The 20,617-nt window shown below is 41.2% G+C and overlaps 1 protein-coding gene across 2 annotated transcripts in view; it reads left to right on the top strand.

Annotated features, from left to right (window-relative positions):
• Window positions 1–20,617, top strand: part of AMPH (amphiphysin) — a 146,180-nt gene that overhangs the window by 104,455 nt on the left and 21,108 nt on the right. The window contains exons 12-17 of one of the 2 annotated variants that reach the window (XM_059655726.1): window positions 4,111–4,227; window positions 7,529–7,552; window positions 9,720–9,743; window positions 12,742–12,774; window positions 14,760–14,816; window positions 19,528–19,629. In XM_059655726.1, the coding sequence (XP_059511709.1) occupies window positions 4,111–4,227; window positions 7,529–7,552; window positions 9,720–9,743; window positions 12,742–12,774; window positions 14,760–14,816; window positions 19,528–19,629 (357 nt within the window). The remainder of the gene's footprint in view (window positions 1–4,110; window positions 4,228–7,528; window positions 7,553–9,719; window positions 9,744–12,741; window positions 12,775–14,759; window positions 14,817–19,527; window positions 19,630–20,617) is intronic. The other variant, XM_059655727.1, reaches the window with a different exon arrangement.

Genomic DNA, 20,617 nt, shown 5'->3' with positions numbered 1-20,617 from the left:
ACCAAGTGTATTCTATCAGGTGGCTTTAGCAGCCTCTGACTGTGACCACAGTTTGCTTTGGATTTTTCCATGATTTCGCCGGCACTTTGGTGAACATCGATAAAAATGAAGTCATGTTTGCACCTTTATGGCTTCTTTTCTATGATTGCCCAGTAAAGAATGGGAAGATGAAATTAAAGTGGTGAATACTTAAAGTCTTTTGCCCTTCAGCAGGCTTTAATGTATCTATGCACATGATTTGGCAAATGGAACCATCAGTGTTGCCCTGGATTTCAAAGACACCTGGTGCAGGTGCTCCACCCCTGGTTACCCTCAGGGGACTGTAGTCCTGTCTCTGCCAGTGGCTTGGCTGGCCCATTGCCTTGAGAATGGCCTTGACTTCCAGAGCTGCTCCTCCTGTCATCGAAGCCAACTCTTCGTTTTAAGAATGAAAAGTCCCCAGTCATGCCAATATCATTCCTCCCAGTGTTCTCAGGATTAGAAATAATATTTACATTTTGCGAGATGTGTGAATGCAATACTTTAGTGACTGAACACATCCATAGCAACACTGCATACAACAGCCTAATTATAATCACATATAATAACAGAAGTAATGCACTGATATCGGGGGGTTCAGAAAATAAAAAGCAGTGCGGTGGCAAATCATAATTTGTCATCCTTTTGGGGGGCCATTTCTCAAGAGACACAATGCTTTTGGCTAATTTTTTTCCTTCTGTATGAAATGCTGTATTTGTGTGAACTGCTGGATTTTGGTAAGCTACCTAGGGTTTGAAACAAGATTTAGCAGGTCCTGTGAGGAGGGGGGTTGCATGTTTATCAGCATAGGTTCGCCATCACTGCTCTAGCAGGTGGACACATGGCAGCATTTCCATGGACTCAATGGCTGTGAGTCTCATGTCATGATGTCAAGGGAGGGAGTGAAGCAAATTTTCATATTTCAATCACTTTTTAGCTTCTTGAGTGACATAATCTGGTTTTATTTTAAAAAGTACAGGTGCTGCCTTTCCGGGGCGCAGCCTAACAATTCCCTTCCTTGCTTCTTCCTCGGTAGATAGGATGTCGCCGTTTTGTGTTGCGTTAGCCGTGTGGGTCCCATCCAGCAGCGTCTGATCAGCAGATCTGGGCTGGGGGCCAAGCATCTGCTTTTCTACAAGCTCCCAGGTGATGCTGACACTGCTGGTCTTGAGATCGCACGTGAGAACCACTGTTTTACAGCATCAGGATTCCTTCCACATGATACAGTTTTGTGGCTATGAACAAAGTACCACAGCGAATTAACAGATTTCTGCCAGGGCAAAAGTCAACTGGGTCAAGTGTATGTCATGATGGACCATTTACAATTGTCCATTTAAATATAATGTGACTTTACTGTACATGTTCTATACTTAGGGCGGATGGACTTAGACACGTGGACATGTGTGCTTATGATATTAGGTATATTGATCTGATTATATGTCAAGTTAAATAGTCTCAGTGAATGGATTATCTCATCAGAATGGTGGTGTTTTCAGACATGCACAGAGAAACGATTCAAAAATAAACAGAAATTTCAGGAGAAAATGAGATGCCAGCTACCAAAAGCAGAGCATCGAAAGCTAGGAAGCAGAGATGCACCGAGAAGGTTTTCCCGGATGCATAACATGACATTCCTGTGATCTTCAGGTCATTATCCCTATTTCAGAGATGAGCAAATCTGCCCTCTTTCTGCGACACTGTGTGGCTCCAGGGCAGACATAAACAGGCAACCCCTTTTTGCTCTTTGTGTAATTCTATCAAATTACTCTTTGATGTGAGTGTCTTAAGGTATAACTCTCAAGATTAAGGGGAAAAAACAAATATACATTGAGCCTGAAAAAAATCAGCTACACATTTTAAAGGCAACCAAACTAGTATTATGGCTATTTGATAATAATTTTACATGGATATACATGATTACTAATAGTAATTAACTACATTAGCTTCCATTTCCATGTTGAGTATGTCCTATATTTTATGTACAATGTATTTGTTGTCTTTGTCACTCACTCTTGGTAATCTTAGTAGATAAAATTATTTTCATTGTATGCATGAAGCTCAATGAAGCTTAATTAATTGCTCAGAGAGACGCAACTAGTAAGTGGCAAAATTGGGCTGCACACCCAGATTTATTTATCTCAATCAAAGGCTCAGCATAGCAGTTATAGTCTAATGCCTCTTCTCACCCATGATCTCTAAATTCCCATTTGAGCCTCCTTAAGGGGATCCATTAGGCTCATAAGGGACTTGGATATATTTGCGCAGCCTGAAATGTTATGGAGGACTCACAGAGCATTGAGAATTCCTCTGCAGATCTTGAGGACCCCCGTTTGAGAGAGGTGGGGGCGGATCTCAGTGGCAGCTTGGAAGAGCATGGGAGTCACAGGTATCGGACTGCTGTCTGGATCAGCGGCGTTGCAGGCGGGGACCCAGGGCCATAGATAGCATCCTTCAGCTCAGTCTCCTCATCTCCAAATGGGAAAAGGATGCCATCTGCCCTTCAATTTTCTGTAATGATCAGACAAGCCAGGTAAATCGCGGATTGGGGAATAGAGTAAAGTAATTCTTTTAGGGCAATGGTGTTGTTGTCATTAGACTGCAGCGAAGTGCATGAACACGAGTTAATGTTCATAGGTATAAAATTATTACCACAGTGCCTGCCTAGCACATTCTAAGTGTAATATGTGTTTTCAAAATGTTAAAAATGTAATTTGTACCAACCAATATAAAAGTCGGTGACAAAACTCATGCAGACTTTGAAGAGGGGCCAAGGGAATCAGTTGACAATTTTGTGACTGTGACTAGTAAAGAAAGCAGGATCTCGGTAAAGCATTATCCTCGTGAAATTTAAAAAGTATATATGTGAGGAGTAATCCTGCTGCAAAACAGATAACTCAAGAAAGAGCTCAACATCATGATATTTAAGTAGATTTCCTCCTACAGTGAGTGTAGATAAACTAAAAAAATATATTATCTATTATGGTCCCAAGCTTTCCATACATTCCTGAGTTAAATTATTTTATGTTTATGACCGATATTAATGAAAATAACTCCTGTTCTTTAAAGTTTTTCTCTACATAGCTGTGTTCTCATATAATACTTTATCCATTGTGGTGAAATTTCAATTTATACAACAGATGGTCAAAACTGAAGCTTATATTAAATATCAAACACATGTATCTTGAATTGTGTGAAAACCAATCCTAATTCTCTTTACCGTGGTCTAGTTTATGGGGACTTTATTTCAGCTCTGCCTCATATGTGTAACTTGAACCTGGGTTAGGCCAACTTCAAGCCCGCATTATTTTTCCTATATCATGATACCATAATAAATGACCAAATGATAATATTTATTTTTATAAATTTTTGCTATTATCATAGTAGGACTTTTGTTCTATGTCCTATTTGACTTACCTTCTCTCTAATCCAAGAATGTTATTGGGCGAAGAGCTCATTTTGTGATGAACACTGGGGGGACATAGTTCTCTTCTCTTCCTCCCTTTCTTCCTTTCACTCTCCCTCCCTCATACTCAACAGTCCAGAAAAACAATATTATGGATGAGGAATGGATACATGATAACTAACTCTAGGGATAGGGTCCCATTGGGGGTGAGCCAGGTGGGATGTGGTCACAGTAGACAATGATCCCTTCTTATAAAATTTAGCTTCACAGGGGACATCATAGCTGTGAGTTCCTGTAATGAGTTGATGCCTTGGCCCATTTTATCCATCTGATCATCTGTAATTCTTGACCTGAGATATAGGAACTAGCATATAAGAAGATTCCTTAGGTCTTTGCGGCAGTAGGATACACCTCTCAGACATTCTCTATGTTGGCTGAACTTGGAGCTGGCAAAGGACAGCAACTGAAACCTGGGCCATGTTCCTGGGCATCTCAGGTTTTCCTTGGCCAGAGTTGGTTATTTCCCCTTTCATCACATGTAGCTAGTGACTCTGGGAGCATGTGGATGAGCCACCTAAACAGTAAACTGCCATTGGAATATTGACTGATATTAGAGGATTATGTGGGTTATATGATGAAGTCTTATCAGATTCAGGCTGTGCATATTTTGTTTTGTTTTGTTTGAACAGAATGAAGTCCCTGAGGTGAAGAAAGAGGAGACTCTGTTGGATCTGGACTTTGACCCTTTCAAGCCTGAGGTAGCCTCTGCAGGTTCTGCTGGAGCGACCCACTCACCCATGTCTCAGGTATGAAGTGGTTTGTATGGTGTTTGGAGACGATATTCCATAAATTTTAGTAAGCTGGGAAGGAAGGGTAAATGGAAACTTTATCAATATCAATTATTCTAAAGTTCCCTCTACCATTAGCCTTTTCTGTCTAGAGCTAGAATAACCATGCATTCCAGTTTGCCCAGGAGTCATCTATCTCAGAGTGATTATTCAGAGTACCTTTGACGGTTCTGTCTTGGTGGCCAAAAAAAGCAGAAAATCATTCAGAATACTTCCTTCTCGGAGCTCTTGTGCAGACAGCCAGCAGAAACCATGGGCTTCCTCTGCCTTACTCTCCGGTGTTCATTACTTTAGTGCAGAAGGGAAAGTTCTGCAGTGGATGCTGTGATGGTTAGTGGGTGAGATCCCAGAGCATTTCCGTCTGCAAGTTTGAATCAAGAGACGCCTCTTTTATATCAACTCATGATTAAATGAATCCATAAGTTGTGGGATCTAGGACTAAGATTCTTTCAGAATTTTTAAAAAAGGTGACCTTGGTTAAATCTTTAAAGTCTTGATTCTGGAGAAAAAGCATTATGCAGCTAGGAAAGTTGCGTGTGCCTGGCTTCCCAGCGGCTATAATAATTGAGTCACCACACTGTGGAGTTGTCCTGTGACCCAGCTCTAATCACAGCTTTCCTCCGTTGCTAAGAAGTCTTAGGCTGAGGTAACATAAGGAACACAGCTGCACAATTCTGCTGCCTCCTTTCCCCTTCACTCAAAGTGACCTCCATTCCCATCACCTGATCCCACGTTTTAAATCGATGTTCTTGCTGCTAGCAGAACACCTCGCCTTGTGAGCTCTGCTGTGTGCACAGAAGCTAACACACCCTTTCACGATCCCAAGGCTTGGTAAACGTGACGTTTTACATTGCTGCCTTCCTTTGGAGAAAATACAGTTTGCATTATGCTGTTAGGAGCTTTAAGGGGCTATAAAGCAAGAAAACATAAACCACCTGGATAATCAGAAAATGCATATTCAATGCAAAGGAGTCCCTGTATGCATACCTGTGGTTTTCAGTGGAGCTGTCTTTTACTCTCCCTCTCTGTCATTGTACATGTAGATGCTGTAGAGGTAGATGCTAACCCAGACACCAGCCAGGCTGTGCAGAGCTGCAGGGCGGGTGGGGCGGTGCAGTGAGAGCAGGCTCACACCAGGCGCGTGGGTTCAGTCAGAACCACAGGGCCTCCGTTCTGTAGTGCAAACTCTAACGGAGACATCTGTAGTCCCATCTGGAAACTGTCCTGTTCTTAAGATGGGAGTGCCAGATTCTCTAACTTGCTGTTCGCATTTAGTGATTCAAAACAAGTGCATAAACACGGATTAGTTCTAGTCACAAAGACATGGGCAGAAAAGGCTGTGGTTACAGGCTTGTACAGGTAGATGCTAACCCAGACACCAACCAGGCTGTGCAGAGATGCAGGGCGGGCGGGGCGGTGCAGTGAGAACAGGCTCACACCAAGCACGTGGGTTCAGTCAGAGCCTCCTCCTCTCCAAAAACCTGCTCCTCTCCAAAAACTCCTCCCTCTCTCCTCTCCAAAAAGCCCCTCCCCCTCATCCTTGGCTGGAATCGAACTGCCGGCCCTCCAATCCACAGGCCAACACTCTATCCACTGAGCCAAACCAATCTGCGCTCTTCTCCTCTCTCTTTTTTTTTTTAGGGCATAAGGCAGAGGGTTTTCAAGGGGTACCAAAAGGAGGTATAAAGACCTCTACTTCTCTACTTGGACACAGAGCAGTCCAAGTAAGACCCCAGAGGCTTGATATAGTGTACAAAGTGGGGAATTATGATGTGTTCCAACCATAAAGTGAAAGAAAGGATGGAAGGAGATGAGGTTGGAGACAGGGGTCCCAGGCTGTCCTCACATGGAAGTCATTACAAAGCCTCTCTTTCCCCCACTCCCTCTTCACTCTCTGTCTCCTTTCACCAGGTTCACCTATTTGCTTTAAAATAGCCCCTCAATTGAAAATTGAAAACAATTCAGGCCTTAGGATTTTCACCTTAATCCTGAGAACAATAGGAAACCGTTTGGCAGACTTAATTAAATGAGTGGTCAGAGCAGGTTTTCTTTTTATGTTTATTCTCGTTGCTGCATTGAGAATGGTCTGGGAAGGAATGGACAAGAAAGGTTTGGACAGAGCAGTCAGGTGGTGATAGGTAAGAGAGATCATGGTGAACTGATCATGGTGAACTCTCCAAGTGGTGGTAGCAATAAGATAGAAGGAGTATTGGACAGGTGTGGAAAGTATTTCTAAGGTAGAATTGATAGGTCTTGCTGATGGGTTGAATGATCTTTTACCCTCTCTGCATCCACCCGCTTGGGCATTTAACTTTGTAGTGTCCTCTGCCTTTGTCTCTGGACTTGACCATGTGCCTGGCTTTGGGTAATAGAATGAAGCAGAAGTGCAAGTATGCTGCTTCTAAGTCTACACCTCGAGAGGCCTTGCTCACTCTTGTGTTTCTGTCATCTCCATGAGGACATTCCTGAGGTAGCTACTGGCATGGAACAGATACGTGGCAGAGACTTGAAGTGCCCAGTCAGCCCAGTCGAGGCTCATCTAGAATATAGTGGTCGGCAGACTCATTAGTCAACAGAGCCAAATATCAACAGTACAACGACTGAAATTTCTTTTGAGAGCCAAATTTTTTAAACAAACTATATAGGTAGATACATTGTTATTAACTTATTTAGGGTACTCCTAAGGCTTAGGAAGAGCCACACTCAAGGGGCCAAAGAGCCGCATGTGGCTCGAGAGCCACAGTTTGCCGACCACGGGTGTAGGGGAAAGAGGAAATAGCATTAGCAATTATTAGGATCTGCACATTTCCTTGAAGATGTGATAAACTGGTATCTCAATACCTTGTTTACATCATTCAATATGTGTGTGTATTAAAGTAATCCCATTCATCGTGTTTCAGATAAGGTTTCCTACTTGTATAGCAAAAGGCGTATTCGTAGAACTGCGCTATCCAATATGGTAGCACGAGGCACATTTAGCTGTTTAAATTTAAATAAAATAAAATTGTGTAAAATGAAAAATTTGGTTCTGTTACACTAGCACATTTCAAGTTCACAGAGGCCACATGTGACTAGTGGCTACCATATTGGACAGCACAGATAGGGAACGTTGTTATCACCAAAGAGTGTTCTGTTGAACAGTGCTGTCCTAAATGCTTCAAAATGCTTATCATTTTATTTCAAGAACATTTATCATCTCAGTAATTGTTACATGCGTGGGATTTGTATACTAACAGTATTTTTGTCTCTTTGCTTTCAGACATTGCCCTGGGACTTATGGACGGTAAGAGTGCTAAGAATTCTAATTGTTGATGTATCTGGGTCCCTGGAAATTTAGCAACCTTGTTATATTTTATTTCACCTGTAATGGAAAGAAGGCCCAAACATTTTAAACAAGGATGGAGTCCCCTGATGGTCCCAGGTATTACCAGCACTAGAAATAACGGTGAGGAAAACGGTGCCCATGTGCCAGACTCCTGGATGAGCAAGAGTTTGAGATGCCCCTTTATGCTTCTTCCTAGGGTTATTGGTGGCTAGAAGAAGGGCTGTAATGAAGGATGTGCACATTTGTTATTGCTTATAGAGCCCAAGAAAAGTATAAATGGGAAAACGTAAAGCATTGGCTACTCTGCATAGGGAACCATTTTCTCTTCTTTTCTTTTCTTTTTTATCCTCACCCAAGGATATTTTTCCATTGACTTTTAGAGAGTGTGGAAGAGAGAGGAAAAGATAGAGAGAAATATCAATGTGAGAAAGACATATAGATTGGTTGCCTCCTGCATGAGCCCCGACCAGGCCCGGGCTGGGGAGGAGCCTGCAACCGAGGTATGTGCCCTTAACCGGAATCGAACCCTGGACCCTTTGGTCCGCAGGCTGACGCTCTATCCACTGAGCCAAACCGGCTAGGGCCTCATTTTTCTTTTTAATGAAGCATACTCAATAAGAATTTGAGCTTCAGAGCCAGACAACCCTGGATTTGAGTCCAGACTCTATTACTTATAGCAATAGGACTTTGAGCAATTTCTAAAAGTCTTTCAGCCTCAGCTTCTGTCATCTGTAGAGTAAGGGATACCTACCTTATGATACCTACTGCAGAGTGTTATGTGAGGATTGAGAGAGATACTGTTTGTAGAATATTTAGCCCAGTGTCTGGATGTATCAATAAAAAGTAGAAGTGCAAGGAAGTGTGCTTCCAGAATTCAGAGCTGAGAAAAGGACGCAAACAGAGCTTTGTGATGGCAGCCTCTGTGGTATGAAATTAGAAGATTGGCTACACCCATACAGAGCCTCACATCCCTCGGGCTAGAGCCTTGGTCTATCTACTACGCTGTCTTAGAACAGCTCTGGCCATTTCGTCTTTGGAACTCAACTGGAGTTTCATGTTGTTGTTGTTGTTGTTTTTTAGTGATACAGCAACAGGAAAGTTTGGAAGATCTAGCTCTTCATGAGCCTGTGGGCTTCCAAAGTGGCATTGCTACTTTCTTCCCTGAAAACAAAACGCTGGCTATCCCAGTCCCTGCCGCGGGAGCAGGGTTATAGTCTACGTAGGATCCTGGGAAGCTCTTAAGACAAGAGCTATACAATGTTTGACCTGTATATTCGCAAAAAGGGATGCATGGATTGGTATTCAGGACATTTGGATTCTAGTCTCAACTTTGTGTTAATTTTCATGGAGAGTAAGAGGAAAATGCTACTTTTTTGTTATTCCAGTATTTCATATCTTTACTTGGAGCTATATCATATTTTTCTTTCCCTGCCTGAAAAGGATATGGTGAGGGGAAAAGTATCTTCTCTAATGAATGTTGACTATTTTGGAGGGCAGACCTGCTAGAAATGGTAGAAGTGACAAGATTGCGAAATAATAGCTCCCTGGACATAATTACTCTGTTTCTTGGTCCTCTCTACTCCCCAGTGTTGTTTCTTTGTATCCATCTCGTAGGATGCGGGGAGAACCTGAGGATAATCCTCCAGGCAGAGTAGCTAGTATCAGATCATCCTCCACCCAAAAACCACCTCAAAGGCAGAACCAAGTGCAGGCTGGTTGGGGAAGACTTTACCCTGATATTGTTTCAGAGCAGGTGGTGCTGCGTAATTTCGTGGTTGCTAGAGCTTGCTGCTGTTCTCATGCTGATTTATGGGAAACTTTGTATTTCAGAGTCTGCTAGAGCAACAGTCATGGAATAGCCATAAAACGTTGCTGATACTAGAAAATGTCAGAGGCTTTCTGTATGTTTCAGTGGTATACTGGTAATCTCGACAGTATTGGGACGAAACTCAATCCTATAAAATTTCATCTCAAACCAGTGAAAACCACAGCCGTTAGCAGAACATTGACTCTGGAGAGCATGGGATTTTAATGTATGAGCAATTTTTTTCTCTTGTCTTAACGATTTTTATTATTACTTTTTTTTTTTTTTACTTTACTTTTTTTTTTTTTTTTACTTATACAGACAAGTGCTGATTTGGTCCAGCCGGTAGGTAAATATCCAGAAAATTCTGGATTTTTAAAAATTTAATCTTCATTATATACATGGTATATTACCTACAATAAGCTTTTTTTTTTTTCCCTTGTGGCATTGCTAGTCACAGATGTAACCTTAAGCCACTTATTTAGTTTAATACTCTCTAGTTTTGTGTAACTGGTGCGACCCTACTAAAGAACTTTGTGTTTCTCATCAACTCTTACCATGATCTATTTCATCTTGTGTTTTTTTTTTCCTTTGCTGTTCTGCATACTCTAAAGACTGACTCTTCAAAAAGTCTTTCCTTGTGTAACCTGGTCATGGAGGAAACTCCAGAGAGTGGGTTGGCCGAAGAAATTCAAAGATCTCAGATTGACCTAGGTGCATTTATTTGGGGCCCTGGTGCTAGTACAGAGAGAGTCAGCCAAAAAACTACGTACGGTGGGTCTCAGGAAGACTCTGCATGTCTCTCTGAAGCAGAGCAAGACATGGGATTACCCACCGGGATGTTTCCTTCTGCTGACGGGCACACTGTAGCCGAACAGGGGGAGCATGTCCCAGGGCCAGCCCCTCCATGCGGAGATGGACAACTGTCCCCAAAGCCCATGCCTGAGGCTGAATGTGCCATTGTTGCTTGTATGGAAACGGAGCAGCCTTATGACTTACCTGACTCAGAGATGCCAGCCATGGAAACTGGTGGCCTCATCAGCGAAAGTCAAGAAGATCTTAAAAAGTCAGAAGAAGAGGAAGAGAAACAGAAGACAGAAGATTCTGTGTGGGCAGGTGTGGAGACATGTGGAAAGGTAGACATTGGAGCTATTGCTATCAAGACACTAGAAGGGACAGAGGGATGTGAAGAGAAAGCATGTGAAAGTACAGGAAGCGGGATGGTTGATCTTCTTAAGACAATAGGAAAGCGAGACCAGGAGACCTTAAAAATCAGTGAAGAGGAAACTAGGAAAGATCTAAGAGTTAGGTGTAAGGAAATTGTAAAGACCAATGAAAGGCATTTTGAGAAAATTGACATATCAGAAAAAGACATGGCAGATGAATTTACTGACAGAGACAAAGTGCTAGATGAGAGGATTCAAGTAATAACAAGTAACTGTGAAATTATAGAAGGCTTTGGAGGCAAGCCTGGCAATCACACAGATTCTTTGAATCTGCCTCTCCAGACAGACTGTGAGCCTAATATTGAAGATGCCAGTCCTGAGGGATGGGATTTATCTAGAAAAGATATAAAGAAAAATTTAGTAGACCCTCCTAACCAGGCTATGATATATCATTCAGCACAGCGGGGTACAGATGCTGAAGAGATTCAATGTGAGCCTGTGTTACATGCACCTGAAGATGATAGGGATGGAAATCAGGCTGCTCATTTATCAATGAAACATGAATTGGCAGCTCGGTCTAGGACAGATCTTAATTATGCTCTGGAGATGAATGTAAACAGAAGAGACTGGTGTTTGGGTAAAGCAGAAGATTCATTAATAGAGGGGTCTGCAAGTACAGTGACTGGGAACTGTAGTCATACCATTAACTGGCCACGAATCGCGAAAACAGACTCTTGGGGAACAGATCCAGGTCAAATCTTGCAGCCAACTTTGGATTCAGCAATGACTAATACGGATATATTGGAATTCTCTGGTAGACCAGATGGACAAGCAAGTGGATTTGCCAGTTGTCTTGATTCTATTAACCACTGGCTTATCCGTGATATGGGAGGCTTAGATAAATTCTGGGAACATTTAGATATAGTTGAGAGCAAGAAAAGGCTGCAAGTGGACTTACTGGCAGATGTATGTGAGGAACAAGCTATTGATAGCTGCTGGGAACAAAGCCAAGAGACAGTTAGACTTTTGTTTCTGGGAACCTCCCAGAATGTTAGCACCGAGACTTCTACTAGTCCCCAAGATGATGGCAACAACAACTCAGATTTATCTGAAGATGAAATTTCTAATCAGAGATATGGATTGTTGTACCAAGAAATTGGGGCTGATAAAGAAGAGGTACTTACCTAGTATGTAGTATAGACTAGACAAAGACTTCTGTAGGTTCTATTTTTCCTAATGTTTCCTGCCCACTTCATTGTCCATCACTGTCTTCTCTGAGGCCTGCCTGTCTCCCTGACAGACTGTCATTCATGTACCTCTTACCTCCTGAAATCTGTGCAAACCAAACACAAATAGGTTGACCAAAGAAAGAAAGAAAGCGCCCTAGCTGGTTTGGCTCAGTGAATAGAGCATTGGCCTGTAGACTGAATGGTCCCAGGTTTGATTCCTGTCAAGGGCAATTACCCGGGTTGTGGACTCGATCCCCAGTAGGGGGCATGCAGGAGGCAGCCAAATAAATGATTCCTCTCATCATTGATATTTCTATCTCTCTCTCCTTCTCCCTTCCTCTCTGAAATCAATAAAAATATGTTTAAAAAAAGAAAGAACAAGAAAAACAATGATTATGTTGGAATTAATGAAAGTCTATTTATCTGTTTACTCTGTTTAATTTTTATTTTTACTGTTCAATTATGAAAAATATGTAGAACATACTAATTTACTATTTCTAAGTGGTTACCCCAATAAGTACACATGAAATGTTTCTATCCAAGCCTAAAACTGTAGAATCTAGTGACAGGTGTCATAAAAAAATCTAACAAAATGATGTTAGAAAAATACTAAAAATGCTTCTTCTAGAGTCTATCAATATCTTGGAAAAAAAGAGCTATTTAATCCCTTATGGCTCTTCTCCAGGATAATCTTCTCATTATTAAGCAAGTGGGGTTTTGTTAGCACTGAGCCATACGCCAGCATTAATTGTAAAAATAGCTTTCTTTTTTCTGGTCAGCCTATTTAAAATAATACAGTTCAGCCATTTACATTTCCTAAGCACTTACACCTCTTATATTATTTTAAAAATTATGGTGGTCATTATTTTCCAACTTATCTAATGGGCATTCACTGATCCTACAAAATTGATGAAAAAATAATGTACTCTGATTTCTATTTCTGTTTAGGCTTCTGATGGTTCATTTAATGGATTCACCCAGGTAAGTAATCAACTTCTGGCAAAATCCATCTGTTGAGAATAATGCAAATCTTTAAAACAAGGACCTTAGTGTCACTGGAATGGCGTGATGATTGTGTCAGCACAAAATTCCACTACTTACAAATTCAGTAATGGAAACAGTAGTATTTTCAACATTGTACGGGTGTTTTGACTATTAAATGGGATATGCCCAGCAGCCTAGCACATATGGAGTCTTCCATGATTGTAGTTAGCTATCATTAATATGGTTACTATACTGTGGGCTCCTGCCTTCTACTGATTCCTCTACTAGAAACTAGAAGTTGGCCTGATCTGAGAGATCCACTAGGTTCTCCTGTTTGAAAAGAGGAGATGGGATCCTTTTGAACTGATAAAATTGGTTTTTAGAAAATATGATACATTTTAGGAGCCTTTTTATAAAGATTCATATGAGACATACTACACAGAACCATCCCTCTTCAATGGATCTCCAGAAAGGAGCAAGTGGAAGATCAGATATCATAGGTTGGCTCTCTAAGGCAGTATTTTCCTTGAAAATTCATGGGAGAGGAGCCACAAGACGGACGGTCCCATTCACTGTATATGTCCTGACAGATGCACAGCTGTAACCCACATAACAGGCAGACCACCTGGCTATGGAGCTCATGGATTAAGGTCTGGAAACCTTGAAGGGAGACTTCAAACAGAAGCTTGTCTGTGATTAATGCTTTGTCTCAGAATATTAGACATGAAAAATTTCAAATTTTAACAGTTAGAATTTCTTCATTCAGAAGTTTGATTACTTTCCCCCATGTTACCTATAAAAAGATAAAACCCACTCACACACACCCACACCCAAATACAGATAGAGACAAACATAAAGGATTGTGCATCGCTTCCATCTGCATACAACTCTTGAAAGTTTGAGTCATAAGAATTATTCATTTCTCATTTAAAATTTTTTATTTTTATCAGTTATAACTTAAAGAGTGCAAAATTTTATAAGCGTTATTTTTCTTTTTAAAATATTTTTATTGATTTCAGAGAGGAAGGGAGTGTTATAGAGAGATAGAAACATCAATGATGAGAGAGAATCATTGATCAACTGCCTCCTGCACGCCCCCTACTGGGGATCGAGCCCACAGCCTGGGCATGTGCCCTGACCAGGAATCAAACTTTGATCTCCCAGGTCATATAGGTCAACCCTCAACCACTGCGCCACACAGGTGGGGCTATAAGAGTTTTTTCTTTAAAAACTTCTGATCATCATATTCCCTCTCCATTTCCTGCTTCTTGGAGGTAAATATTTCACCACATTTTTTTAACAGATGGTTTCCCCATCCCCTCCTCCCCCCCATATGGATGCATGACTTTCTTATACTGTTACTCTTTGATTTCTAAAGCATTATCTATTGACTCATTCTCTGGAAGGTAAGGACATAAAAACACTTTCATCGTCCTACCTCCACAGTTCTCCCCTCCCCTCTGCTTCATGCCCGTCCTCTGATATTGTTCCACCATAGCCATCCGGACAATCTGTGGCAATATTATAGTTAAGATATAAATGCTATTAGTGCCCAAGTCTTGAAGTTTTTAAGTTATGGCTCATCATTAACCTGTAGAAGTCACACTGAGGTATGATAATAAGATTGAGTTCCCAACATTTGAAAAGTTTTTTACAGCCACTAAATTCTAAGTCGGTATAGATGTCCAGAGGACAAGCTGGAGACCAAAGACACCCCTGAGGACACTGCCCTTTATTTAATGTCTCTTGTCATAGCCTCGTATTCTGCTAGCTCAGATTTATATTTAGAATAACTACTGTTAAAATCACTCTTTTTATTTTTTTGCTTTTCTGACTATAATACAAAGAGACTTTTTAAAACTTTATAGTGTGCTTATTGACACAGTTGATGAGAACTAATTTAAATGATATCTTCGTTGTTTTATAGCAAATTAGCTAGAACCTTAATACTTTTAATCTTTTATTTTCTCCTTGATTTTCAGCCCCAGGACACTCCCTTATTTACAATGCAGACAGACCAGAATATAATCTGCAACTTGGTAAGTTGATTTTGGTTTGTGTTTGGGGGAAGTTGATAGTTACTACCAAATGTTCTAAGGTTGATAAATCTAAGTTATCTGGAGCTTGAATATTCAGAATGTAGTTTCTACAGCCCCTCTTTTCTAGAAAATAGGAAGGAAAGCTTCTGAAAAATCTCAGTGTGACTTTGAATGTGGCTGCTTCTATTTATAAAGGCACAGAGAAAGCACAAATCCGGTCTCCTAATTATGGGCTTCAGTGGGACGCCATCAATCCATGAAGGACATGGATGTTTCCACGTGCATATAACTTAAGCTACAGGATTGAGAATGAAATCACCTCAGGAATTCATGTTTCACAATAGAGCGTTGCTTTTTCTTGAACCTGAAGCTACCTCATTTCTTATCTCCAGTCTTTTTTCGAATTGTAGAAGTAATGCATAGTAGAGACGTGATTCCTACTTTGACGAGAGATGAGATGAAAGAAAAGATTAGCTAGAGAGTGAGTAGGAAGCAGAGTTACTCTTATCTTTGAGGAAATCCTACATGATGGATGTTGCCGTTAGCATTTCTAGCTCAGTAATTAAGTTAAATGATGAAATTTGAGTTATATCACTTGTCAGTTTGTCATTGATACACTACAGAGGATTTTGAATCTTTGAGGATTAGTACACAAGGGCTATTTGTAGCTCACTGGCTTTCCATGGAAAAGTGTATAATTATCCCAGCTCCTGGCTTTTACACTTGGAGCTTGGAATTGGATTTAAGTAGAATGAATTTTTGGTTTTAGACGATTATATTTCTAAGTAAGGAATTCTATTCTGAGAAGTTTGTCTTAACAGTTCATTTGATATGTTTTCAAAGGCAAATGTGTCTCTAATAGCTTGTCATGGATCGTCATACTTCTGCCTTTTGGGTAACCAAATGAAAGGTAGAATCTGTGTGGCTTTCAAATAAAGATTGAAATGTTTAAAATACAAATTACATTGGTGTTAATAATGGCACCAGAAAGACTCATGTTTTATGTTTATTGGTGGTTCTCAGCCTGGGTAATGATACTGATACTGGAGGATGAGATTTCTCACTGTCAGTTGTGAATGGGTTAAGAAAAATGGGGAAATACTGGTATAAAGGAAAGACAATGTATCATAAACTTACACCTATTACTTTGATGTCCAGCTGGTGTAGCTCACTGGTTGAGCTTCAATCTATGAACCAGGAGGTCACAGTTTGATTCCCAGTCAGGGCACATGCCTGTGGGCTTGATCCCCAGTAGGGGGCATGCAGGAGGCAGCCAATCAATGATTCTCTCTCATCATTGATGTTTCTATCTCTCCCTCTCCCTTCCTCTCTGAAATCAATAAAAGTATTTTTTAATTAAAAAAAAGTCCAGTCATAGAACCCAGTGTTTTTAAAGTTTCTCTGAGCATCTTCCTACTGCCGACAGCTGGTTCGAGGAACTTCTTGCCTGCCCTTCCCTTCTCTTGATATGTAGTCTCTGAAGCAGGTATCTTGCACCTTCTTTCCACTGGGGAACCCAGCTTGTCATGTCGAGCATTGCATGTGCTGCAGGCATTGGCTCTCCCTGTGGGGAACTAGGAAAGCGCAGTGAACCTGCATCTCCTGGTGAGATGTGATTATACAGGATGTCCCCAGGAGCAGGGCAGTTTCCCAGCATTTGATCACTGTCTGTTCTGAGCGAGGTGGAGGCTGAAGTCAGTGGCACACCTTCCCAGACTGCATTGCACAGCCCCACAGCACATTGTTTGAGTGCTGGTTTAAACCCTTGGAATCTGCCCACCTTGCCCGGGGCTCAGAATTACCTCCTTGGTCCTTTGCAGTTCTCACAACATTAGTTCTCCCAAGATTGGAGAAGTAAGACTAGAAGGCAAATGACATATTGGAATGTGACTAGACTCTTAGCCCCATCTTTGATCCATCCGTCTTCCTCTGCATTGACTCACCTTCCGTCTTCTCACAGAGGAGATCGGAAAGTCTGGGCCAAGTTTACACGACTAGTTTTGTTCTAAAGGAATATTTCCATTTCTGAGACTCTGAATTAAACCATTGCGGCATCCTGCTGCCTCAATAAATGTGAAGAGTATCCTCTCCGCTAATGCATGATGAAGGCTAATTGAGCAAATGATAGGAAATCATTACCAGTGCTCCTAACTGGGGAGCGCAAGGATTCCGCCCATTTGCAATGTCTGTCAAGGGATGCAGCCTCTAGGAGAAAGGGGTTGAACGAGGGCACAATTCTGATGCCTGTTTTAGATATTTTTCTGAGATATCATTCCCACTTTGCCTGGGTTTTCCTTTCTATCTTGATAGAATATTTACAAATTTACATTACCTTAGAAGGAATAGAAGGGCGACTTGTGTTTCCAAAGTTGAGTAGCTGATTTTATGTACAGTCACGTTGTATCCTGTTCCATCCTTACTCATCATTCAGTGAGTTATATTCACTTACCCCCCTGAATTTTAGGTGTTAGGTTGCAATGCTATGTTGTAATACTGGTGTGATATTATAGGGGAAATGTTGTGACTTGTGGGGACATATTTGGTTCGACGTCCTCTTCATGCTATGCCTCTGTTGCGTTGTTTGATTTCAGCAAGCAAATGCAATTTGACTCATTTATAAACTCACCCTACTTATCTTGCCTCACATAAAGCTACTTCAGACTTCCAAGAAACCCAGGCTCTGATGCAAATCGTTTACTCATTTTAAGCTATCTTAACTTTTATAAGGCACAGTGTTATGTATTTAACTCATCCTTTGAAACTTCTCTTGGCTCCGCATTGGGCTTCAGACTTCTTCATCTCATAGAATCAGCTCCCAGAGGGACAGCCCACCTGCAGGTAGAACGCTTCCTGGTTTGTCAGGTCGCCCTGCCTGTCCTTCATGTGTAGGTCATTTGATAGCATGCTCTCAAAGAAAATCATCTTGACTTACAGTATCTGCTGCTATGAAAACTTGTTCCATTATGAAAGTCATTCTTTTGAGAGAAATCTTTTCCCATAAGGAACTTCTGAGAGTATATTAGTTGAATTTTATTTTATTCTCTCTTAAAAATTGTATTAGAATACCTCTTAAAGGTTATAAAAGCACATAAAATATCAAATTTCTGCACACTTATCTACCAATGTGTCCTTCCTTTTATTCTGCCCTTTAAAGAGAAAGGCACTGTGATCATGGCGTGCATCGCAGTGGAGGATTTGGTGGGGGCCACAAGACAAATGCTTTGTTTATCTAACGCTAAGCTATTCATTATTCATTTCCTCTAATCTCAGCATAACTTTCCCATCACTTCCCCTTGGAACTTGTCATGATGAGCTTAGGTGGGGGCAGAGAGCTAAAGGTGACTTTTGATTGCTTATGGTGAGTATCTGACAGTTACTGATTTCTCCACTCAGAGTATTTACTGGTGACTTCTTGGTCCTCTAAAAAACACTTGAAAACTCTTACAGTTTAAATGTTCTGATGGAAAAAATCTTAATGTGCCCTCAAATGGTCACCCATGCAATCAAAAAAAAGTCCTGCTAAATAAATATGCTTATTTATATTAATCAGAATTGAAAAAGAGAACATTTTCAGTAGCCATAGTCACATGCACTGGCTGTGGTGTTTTTAACGGCTCACTGTTATTTAATATTGCTAATTTTAAAACCAAAACAGTCTAGAGCTAAGAGACTGTAGGAGCTGGAATCAGGATGATGTCTATGCAACAGGGATGAAAACCTCCCGTTTTCCACACAATTAGAAAGGTCTAATTGATACCACGGAGATTACTATCCTGTGCAAGTTAATGCATTTTGATCTACATGTTGGGATGACCCTTCCATTTTCTGGTGTAATGCAAAGCGGTAGAGCTGGTGCCGGGAGCCAGTCCATCCTTGCTGTTTCAAGGGACCTGGCATATATGGCATACTGTTCTTAATATGTTTGCTCACCCTCTTGGCACTATGTGTTTTAACCAAGGTCACCTCTCTAAGAAAGGTTGTTTCCCCAGGTAGGGATTTTCCCCTGAAGTTAGGGAGGGAATAAAACCCCTTTACTAAGTGCCAGGCGGGGTAGTTAATCACTTTAACTACGAACAATCATGCTTAAGCTACATAATCTTTACTCCCTGGAATGGAGATAAGAAACGCCCTAACCTTTGGAATAGAGATTGATAGGATTGGAATCAACTGGTATAAATACAGATGTAACAAGACAACAGCACACAGAACCTAGACACAGAACTTACACATTCCTTCTTCGCTGACTCGTCCACACCTTTGGGGACCCCTGGACCTGATGGGGTTGGACCCCAACAAGCTGGGAGTTCCCGGAGCTGTGTGTGCCCTGTGAGCTCTTTCTCACTTCTTCCAGCCGGCAATGGTAACTCAAAGTGCCATTTTAGCATCTCTTACAGATGCCATAGGAAGGGAGTCGCCTAAATATTGTAAGTAAAATGAATAGCCAAAATGGTAAGTCTTGTCCTAACTTCAAGGGAAATGACAGTCCTCGATGATGGAAAAAAAAAAAAAAGAAGTTGGTAGCATTCATTCCTAGACTTTCCAGTTCGGTAAAGGCCCATGATGCCAAGTGTAGGGCTTTTTCCCAGCACAGATTTGGTGAAGCTAGTTGCCTGTGGGATGATGAAGAAAGTCTTAATGGTCCAATATTCTGTACTGCTATCTATTCATCTGTTCATCTTTTTCCTCTAACTCTCAACACAAACAATGAAAGGCTGAGTCTGAACAGGCTCCACCAGCAGAGCCGAAAGCAGAGGAGCCCCTTGCCGCTGCACCTGCTGAGGACACCCAGGCTGAGGAGCCAGAGGGGGCAGTGGTGAGCACCACCTCCCTCCCACCCACCGCCAGCCACCCTGCCACAGCCATGCTCATCTCATGATCCCATTTCTCCCTTCTCATCCATGCTTCATTTGAGCTAAATCACCTCCATACCTGACAGGTTCAAATAACCTTTGTTCCTTTGACAGTGAAACTCTGTTCTCTTTTATTTTTGAAAAGAAAGATATCCAGAGAGCTTCCTTTAAAAAGGAAGGGTGCCTTGAGTCTTTCTGATACTCTCCCATTCGTGGTAGGTAGGTTGTAGAAATTGCAAAGAATCAAAACTACTAGTATTAATGTGGTGCTCTACCTGCGACTGCTAGAGATGTGCCTTCACTTAGAGACCAACCTGCAGGTGATAAACAGAACGATAATAATTTCGTTGGTTGCGTCTACATATTGATTTCTTACAATATTAGCTGTGTGGTTGGTTAAGGCCAATGAAACCACACCTCATTGCAAACTGGGATGAGCTCTATATGCACCATGTGGAATTGGATTGTGTAACACCTGTGGATAAACTAATACCAAGGAAAATGTAATTCAAAATACCGATGGGGAGTGAAACGCTTACTTATGAAATGCAGTTAAAATGTCTCCCAAGACTTTTAATCGGGGTGCCGTTTACTACAGCCTTTATAGAATCTGTTCAAAGAAGGCAGTCAATCTCCCTGTTTCCCAACATTACATAGCCTGGATGAAATAACTAGAGAAATGAAAGTGGTGTTTCTTGCTGTTGGTATTTTAGGTCATTTTGCTGGGAAAAAGAGTAGGTCATCTATCAAATCTACAGTTTATTAATTAGTAGAAAAATAAATAATAGGGCAAGATAGTGATGAAAAATACAAATGCAGAATGACTCAAGAAACAATTTTATTTTCCAATGAAAGACATAGACAGGACCAAGTCCTGGAGGAGAAACAAGAAATGCGTCCTGCAGACTGAGTTCCTCCCGGAAGTGCCTCTGGCCGGACTTAGACTGGGGA

The sequence above is a fragment of the Myotis daubentonii genome, chromosome 10 (assembly GCF_963259705.1).
Source record: "Myotis daubentonii chromosome 10, mMyoDau2.1, whole genome shotgun sequence".
NCBI lineage: Eukaryota > Metazoa > Chordata > Mammalia > Chiroptera > Vespertilionidae > Myotis > Myotis daubentonii.
The sequence above is the reverse complement of the archived record's forward strand: the minus strand, read 5'-3'. Positions and strand labels throughout refer to the sequence as shown.